At 41.9% G+C, this 8269-nt stretch overlaps 1 protein-coding gene across 50 annotated transcripts in view; it reads right to left on the bottom strand.

The window, feature by feature from the left end:
• The window catches only part of CLASP2 (cytoplasmic linker associated protein 2), a 212545-nt gene that overhangs the window by 24941 nt on the left and 179335 nt on the right, over window positions 1-8269 (bottom strand). For all 50 annotated transcript variants that reach the window (XM_078377537.1, XM_078377543.1, XM_078377539.1 and 47 more), the window contains 2 exons: window positions 5399-5627; window positions 3533-3726 (listed from right to left, as the gene is read on the bottom strand). In XM_078377537.1, coding sequence (XP_078233663.1) covers window positions 3533-3726; window positions 5399-5627 — 423 coding nt within the window. The remainder of the gene's footprint in view (window positions 1-3532; window positions 3727-5398; window positions 5628-8269) is intronic.

The raw sequence follows: 8269 nt of genomic DNA, 5'->3' as shown, positions 1-8269 counted from the left end.
GATTGGTCAATAACACAGAAGTCAGGTGCATTACAGAGACTGCTTGGTAGTGCTGCCTGTGGTTTTGTTGGCCAGGGCGCTGCCTCCCTACTTGCCTAGGGGGTGGCGGTTGGTAACCTTGGGGTTGGGACCTTTGACATTCCTGGGATGCTCTAGGCTGGTAGGAGCGTCTCCAGGTACTCTTTGGGCAAGGCTGTTGCGTTGCAAATGACCATGCCATCTCCTGGAGCTAGAGCAGGTTATCAAGAATATCATCAGTTTTCTGATCAAAAAGCCCTACTCCATCAATGGCAGGTCCTTGACCCGTGCCCTCACATCTTCTGATATACTGGAAGATCTTAGCCAAGCATGCCGCCATAAAGAGATGGCAGCGGCCAGTTCTTTGGATGCTCCTTCCAAGGCATGACGAGCAGCAATGGGCTTGCGATGTGTCAGCTTCATTGCCCCCTGGTGATATGAGAGGCCCTGGCTGCGAAGGTGCTGAGGAGCTGCCTGGAGAATTGGCAGTGCCAAATTCCATAAGTGACGATGATAAGCACCCATGGCAGTGGAGTAATTGGCTACACAAAGGACACAGGAGGCCAGAGATAAAAATCGCCGACCAAAGATGTCCAATTTACGAACTTCCTTATTGAAGGGGAAAGCATTTGAATGATTCCGAGCTCTGTTTTGCATGCTGTCCACTAGGAATGAGTTCAGAAGAGGGAAACAGCATCGGTCCCAGAAAGCTTATATAAAATCTCAACTCTCCTTTTTGATAAGTAGTAGAGGGCCTAGCCCAAGCATTCCTCATAAGTTCAGAAAAGGAAGGGATGAATCTAAGACAAACGGGTAGAGGCTGGTCCTGCGCAATGTCCTCAAATACCTTATCTGTCTTCCTTGACATGGGTATAGGAAGATTGGTTGGAAAATCATCCTCCCCTTCTGACTCTTGTGAATCCCAATCCAAACAAGCTAAGTCCTTCCGACGATTTGGGGAGAAGTCTTCCTTCGTGTGAACCCGACCAAGATCAGTCTCGAGATCAGCCGCCAGGGCGGAGAAGGCTGAATGGGTTAACTGGGGGTTCAGTCAAACCTGCGGACACTTTGTTCCCACCGCCGGAGCTGAGTTCGAGGGAGCACTATTCCTTCAAGGTGTTGGTGGAGGCACATGGCATTCCTTAGCTCGTGGCTCAAAATGGTGCCAGGTAGAGTGGGGGGCTGGTGGTGGCAGAAAGGGTGGTGGATAAGGCTCATAGCTCCAATACTGAAAATATGAGTCGGTATAGTAGGGCACTGGATAAAAGGACGGATCTCACTGAACTTGTCAGCATGATAGGACCCCACTGAAGAGCAGGGAAAACTTCTCGAGTACGCCGGATGGCCACAGGGTTCCCTCAATTGGGTCGGCTTCTATGAATCCTTTTCCTATGAGCCTCTGCTGGCGTCGGGCTGTTTTGCACCAATTCATCAACCTCCAAAGAGGTGCTACCCCAGTCAGGAATATCGCTGACAGGTGGGGATGGCGGTGGGAGCTGCAGGGGCCCCTTTTCTTTTCCCAAGGGGAAAGCTAGGGCTACCGTATGTTGCCGGGATATCTCCAGTTGTTGTTGCTCTCGAGCCTGTTGCCTTGGCTTCGGAAGCAGCTCCTCCCCACCTTATGGAGCTATTGTTAAGAAGGCAAAAGAAACTTTTCTCAGAGAAAAGCCCTGAGGCGCTGCTTCAAAGCCAGCTTTGTAAAGCTCTTACAAAAGATACATAACACCGGCTAGTGCTCTTGCCCCAGGCAGAAGAAACAACTTGTATAAACAAACCTCTTATTGAGGCTAATTAACAATTATCCATTTGTTTATGCAGGTTACTCATAGTTACTGAAGAAAGATCAAGCCAGGGAGGTCAAGAGAAGAGAAAGGTAAGGATTAGTATTTTTTAAAAAAATGCGAAGTTCTTAACTAAGCTGCTTTTGGTGGACAAAAAAGAAACTGAGGCACTGGGTGCCGGTGGGGGGGCCCGTGATATAGCCTACGTGGGAGGTCCTGGAACCAAGTGCTTAAAGCTATAGAAGCTTCTGAGGCTGCTTTGCTCAGACACAGATTAACCCATTAGTGTGTATTCACAGAGACCACAAAGGAGAACCAACCCAGCCTTTCCCCCCAGCAGTTCAAACATTTTTGGTTCACTAGCAGGGGCTCCTTCAGGTTTTCTCCTTCAGGTAAGATGGTTGTACAGTGCTGTGGGCAGTTCTAAGAAGTGATCTACTGCAAACCCAAAATAGTTTCCTTGTTCCCAGCAGATTAACACTTTTTTTGCATTATACATAATACAGCATCACTGGTAATCCACCTTCCTCTGGCAATGTACAGAAAGAACACCCTCTCCTGTTGTTTCTGCTCCAACACTTTTTTTAAAAAACTATTTTATCAGATGCAGTACTGTGTTGGAGAAGCCCAAATTGCTCCCCCATCTAGCTGTCGTCGCTAGTTAACATAAGCACTGCACTTTACAAAATATTAAAGGAATTCAGTATTATGTAAGGAAATGCCCAGATGAATAAAGGAAGGACAGGGAAGAGGCTTAGTACAAATGACAGAAGAGGGTAAAAATTTCAACATTTGAAGTGCATGTGGTCTCTTGCCAGGATAAAGTGAATGCTTCCAGGTGAGTGGAAAACTCAATCTAAATGCCATTCAAAGTCCCATCAACCCAGGTGAGCCTAATCCAAGCTGGGACAACTTCCCTATGGTACTCATACTCTTAGTTCCATGTTTCCAGAATTTCTTCTTTTCTGGATCTATGAAAATAAGAACAATTTCTGACTATTATTTTTAAAATGGGTGCATAAAGATCTTTTCTCACAGCACAACATCTGCAGTGAATAGCACACTTACCTGGTGCTAACATCAGAATATATTTTAACAGGCTTGCAGTAAAGGAGCACATCTAATATCAGTGTAAATACAGAGCATGGTCACAAGTCTTTACTAAACATTCTGACTTCACCATTACTAGTGGAGAAGTGTAATTCCCTTCCATGCCATAAAAACACTGAACACCAACCTCAGCATTTAAAAAAATAACTTATTCCAACAGTGATTAGCATAGGTTGTTAAACTGAAGGCCATCACGAGCTGTTTGCATGTATGTACGAAGAGACTGTACCAAGAAAACGGGACGTGTCTGGTTTCTTTTTAATCTTCTACCATGAAATGTTAATGCTGACACGCTGGCTAAAATCTTTTTGCAGTTATGCAAACAGCATAACTTTTAGTTACACAAATGGCACAAACTGCCATAAGTTAAGAAATTTCCACAGGCATTGTTTGTTGGATGCAGTATTGTGTAACTGTATATGCAACTGATATTTACTGAGATTTATTAATTTACAGCAATTATCTTCCAAAAATTATGCCATTTGCAAAATTGTGCAACAGGATTTCAACCATTGATTACTTTCAGGAGAACATTAATATCAATCTTTCCCCAAATCTAGACAAGCAATAGGGAAGTAAAAAAGCTAAAACTATTTTTACCTTTTTACCATTTTCTGCCTTACCTCTTTGTCCCCAAGAGTTTCAAGTAAGAGAAGCAGAATTGTTTTGAAGTGCTCATCCCAAACACCAACAGACTCTTCTTGAGTCAATTTCATTAGTTCGTAAAGAGCAGACTTCCTTTCTTCAATTCTCTCATTATGATTTGATAATTCCTTTAGCAGCTCTGCTACCAGGTCTGAATGATCTAGGGGTGGTTCTATGCCAAAGGAAAGTATGAATAAATAAAAACTGTGAATTAAAAATGACTTTTTGGTGGGGTGTTTGGTACAAAAGCAAAGCAAAAAAATGCATTCCAGGATGTGATACTACTATTATAATAGTCAAACAATATGCATTTTATTTTACTTGAGACGTATCTTGGAAATTGATTATTTACTTACTGGCAAATTTTATTACTACTTATGAGACAGAGTAGCTGATACCTCTAGATGTTATCTATTCATGAGAATTCAGGTTCTTTTTAAAAAGATTGCCAGGGACCCAAATTAGAGGAATTTTGAATCCTTGAGACAGTTACTAGTGATGTAACTATAATCCACTCTACCCAAAACTTTCAAAATACACCTAACTACAATGGGGATGCAGGGCCCAAAACTGCTGGGACCCCAAGTGAAAAATTTAAAGAAAGATGAACTATCTCAAGGTAGGATGAGTCCTGGACTGCTGCCAACAAGAGAATTCATCAGTAAGCAAATTTTCATTCTCTCTATTTGTGATTTATTTAGTTAATTAAACAACAGAACCCAAATACAGCCTGAGCTCAGGCTTCCAGAACACTCTGAAGCACTCTCCCACTGAAGAAAAAGAAAGCAAAGCAAAGCAAAACACTACATTAGTCCTCTGGTATTCTGTGAAAGGACGCCAAGATAATGTAGCAGCTCTGTAAATGCCCTCCTTTTGGCCAGATGGCCAAAAATGCCATTATTTCTATAAAATCAAGGACCTCTTCAGATATTCTACAGATACCATAAAAATAAAATGAGGGAATATACTTTTATGCAAACTATGAAAATATGAGCTGAATTTAGTTCTTACGAATCTCTTTTCTGTAGAAGCTTAGACAATGCAAACATTCTGTGTTTTACCTAAAAATATTTTCTCAGCAAAATATTGCAGTGCTTTTTTATCATTGAAAGGTAAGAGCCCTCCCTCTTTAATTGGAAATTATCTTTACCCAAACTTATTTTTTCTTTTGGCTGCATGTGTTATGGAAAACCTAACCTGACCTGATATTTTCCTATTTATGTTTTACTGTAAATTATATTCTTTTCCTCAATTACTTCATCTGCATGAATGGCCTTGGTTATTATGGAAGTTAGGAGGCACAGGCTTCTTCCTCAATCAGCCTAAGTAGAATTCATATGCTTCCATTTCATTATATTTCACACAGTCTTAATTGCCCTTTCCCCCAAAAAGGCTCTGAATAGGAAAAATGTTCTGTTACCAACATAAATACAAATCTAGATGGAAACACGCCTAACAACTCTAGAATATACACATGTAAGATCTGATTCCATTTACATTTAGTGTAATCTTTTTAGACACCAATGCAGTTTCACCCTTCTGCATTTTGAATAAATTCTTCTGTATTTTCAAGTAAATGTAGCAAGTATCAGAATTTCATTTAGCTTACAGTAATTCAAGATGGCCCGAATTCTATTGCTGAGTTATATTTACATAAAGGAAATTGTATAGGTCTTGGTGACAAATTGCTACTCATCACTGAGGTGCTAGTTGTGTTTCGGTATGTCATGGATTTTGTCTAACATCTGTATCTCTTTTGATTAGGTTATTTTTTTTCCACATCACCTTTATTGATCCCTCCAGATATACTTTTCCCAGTATTGTCTGCAGCACAGTAGACTCACCATCAGGAAACTGGTCTGCATCATCATCAAACATGGCCTCTTTTAAAGCTGATTTATTAAAAGGACCAACACTATCTGAGTAGTTGTATGGATTATAATCACGTGACCGTGGGGAAGAATGAGGAGGCATTGTGTTGAGTAGTGAGGTTTTGTTGTCAAGAGCTGTTCGACCTGTATCACTGGCTCCACCTCCTGCTCGCAGATCTACTATGCCAGACCCACTACAAATCTAATAAACAAAAAGAGACATATTAAAAAACAGTAGACCAAGATTTATTTATAACTCTTACATATATAATACTCCTGTATAGAAGTCAAAATATTCCAAATATTCAACCTCCAGTAGGAGATAAAAAAACGCACAATACTATAATCTTTCAGTGGTTTATGCACAATGTACAATAAAATAATAACTTTCTATATCCTCTACAATATGCTATGAACTTAATAAAGATCAAAGACTTCAAAACAATAAAATAGGGTCATGTCAGAGGAAAGGATTCTGCTCTGCCAGCACTGTGTCTCCACAAAGTCACCTTGCAGAGTTGTTTCAAGTGAAAAGGGGTTTAATATGCACCCCAGCAAAAGAGCAACATGCTGGCCACTCAGCAACCCCTGAAAACCCAGATCTGCAGCTCAGGTGTGCTCCTGGATTCATCTCTCAGCCTGGATGCCCAGAATTTGGTAGTGGTCAGGAGTCCATGTGCACAGTTGAAACTGATGCACCAGCTGTGCCCGTTTCTTGAGATGTATGATTTGACTACAGTAACAATGCCTTAGTTACATCCTGCTTGGATTACTGTAATGCATTCTATGTGGTGCTGACTTTGAAGATGGTTCAAAATGCAGCTGCCAGATTGACAGGGGCCAGTTATAGGGAGCATATAATACCACTGCTACAATAATTACACTGACCACAAGTCTGTTTCCAGGGACAATTCCAACCCCTGGTTATTCCTAAAAAAAACATTTAGTTTGAGCCCAGGCTATCTGACAAACAGTATATTCTCATATGAACTTTCCAAGTACTTAAGATCATCAGACAAGGATCTCCAATTAGTCCCATTGCCATTGCAGCCATGTTTTATGGGACCATGAGAAAAAAACATCTCTGTAGCTGCTCCCAGGTTGTTGAATCTCCCACTTGAGAGGTTAAGTTGACTTCCTCCATTATATTTTGCCACTGCCAGTTAAAGACCCACCTCTTCAGGCAGGCTTTTAATAACCTTAACGGAGTCCCTGAATGCTGGTTTTTAGATAAGTTTGTTTCAAAGTTTAAATGTTACATTGATTAAATGTTGTTAATCAATGCATTTTAAATTACTATTATAGTTTCCCCTTCATGCATTGCTACCTTGTCATGGTGAAGGAGCTTCAGTAATTCAGAGAAGCTATGGGCTATGCTGTGCATGGACACCCAAGATAGATAGGTCATAGCGGAGAGTTCTGACTAAACGCAATCCACCTGGAGCAGGAATTGGCAAGCCACTCCAGTATCCCTGCCAAGAAAACTCCATGGACAGAAACAAAAGGCTAAAAGATATGACGCTGGAAGATGAGCCCCTCAGGTCAGAAGGTGTCCAGCATGCTACTGAGGAACAGCAGAAGTACAAGTAGCTCCAGAGCTAAAGAAGTGGTTGGGCCAAAGCCGAAAGGATGCTCAGCTGTGGACGTGCCTGGAGGCGAAAGGAAAGTCTGATGCTGCAAAGAAAAATACTGCATAGGAACCTGGAACGTAAGATCTATGAACCTTGGTAAGCCGGGTGTGGTCAAACAGGAGATGGCAAGAATAAACATTGACATCCTGGGTGTCAATGAACTAAAATGGATGGGAATGGGCGGATTCAATTCAGACGATTATCATATCTACTACTGTGGGCAAGAATCCCGTAGGAGAAATGGAGTAGCTCTCATAGTCAACAAAAGAGTGGGAAAAGCTGTACTGGGATACAATCTCAAAAATAATAGAATGATTTCAATACGAATCCAAGGCGGACCTTTCAATATCACAGTAATTCAAGTTTATTCACCAACCACCAATTCTGAAGATGCTGAAACTGACCAATTCTATGAAGACTTACAACATCTTCTAGGACTTACACCAAAGAAAGATGTTCTTGTCATTATAGGGGACTGGAATGCTACAGCAGGGAGTCAAGAGATAAAAGGAACAACAGGTATGTTTTTCCTTGGAGTTCAAAACGAAGCAGGGCAAAGGCTAATAGAGTTCTGTCAAGAGAACAAGCTGGTCATCACAAACACTCTTTTCAACAACACAAGAGGCGACTCTACACTTGGACATCACTAGATGGGCAATACTGAAATCAGATTGATTATATTCTCTGCAGCCAACGATGGAGAATCTCTATACAGTCAGCAAAAACAAGACCTGGAGCTGATTGTGGCTCTGATCATCAGTTTCTTATACCAAAACTCAAGCTTAAACTAAAGAAAGTAGGAAAAACCACTGGGCTAGTCAGGTATAATCTAAACCAGGGGTGTCCAACCTTTCACCTTCCCTGGGCCACATTAGAAGATGAAAATTTGGTTTGGGCCGCAAATACATTTGATTTGGGCTGCATGAGGGGGGCAGCCCTAGCCATCCTCTGCAGCCCCGTTCCAAGCGCGCTTACCGGCAGCTGCGATCTCAGAGGGCAGAGGCTGCCAGCTTCAACTCTGGCAGCTTTATGGGGCCGGGAGGAGGTCCACCTATTGACAAGGACGGCACAATGCAGTCACGCAGTCCTCCTGTCCCCTCCCCTCCCACTCCTTCCTTCCTTCCCTCTCTCCCCCTCTACTGTTGTGACATGCCCCAGCCACATTCCAGCCACAAGCGCCGGCAGTGTAACTTGTAACTTTGGAATTTCTTTA

This window comes from Pogona vitticeps, chromosome 6 (genome assembly GCF_051106095.1).
Source record: "Pogona vitticeps strain Pit_001003342236 chromosome 6, PviZW2.1, whole genome shotgun sequence".
NCBI classification, from domain to species: domain Eukaryota; kingdom Metazoa; phylum Chordata; class Lepidosauria; order Squamata; family Agamidae; genus Pogona; species Pogona vitticeps.
Note: the sequence above shows the minus strand (reverse complement) of the source record. Positions and strands in the feature narration are given on the sequence as shown.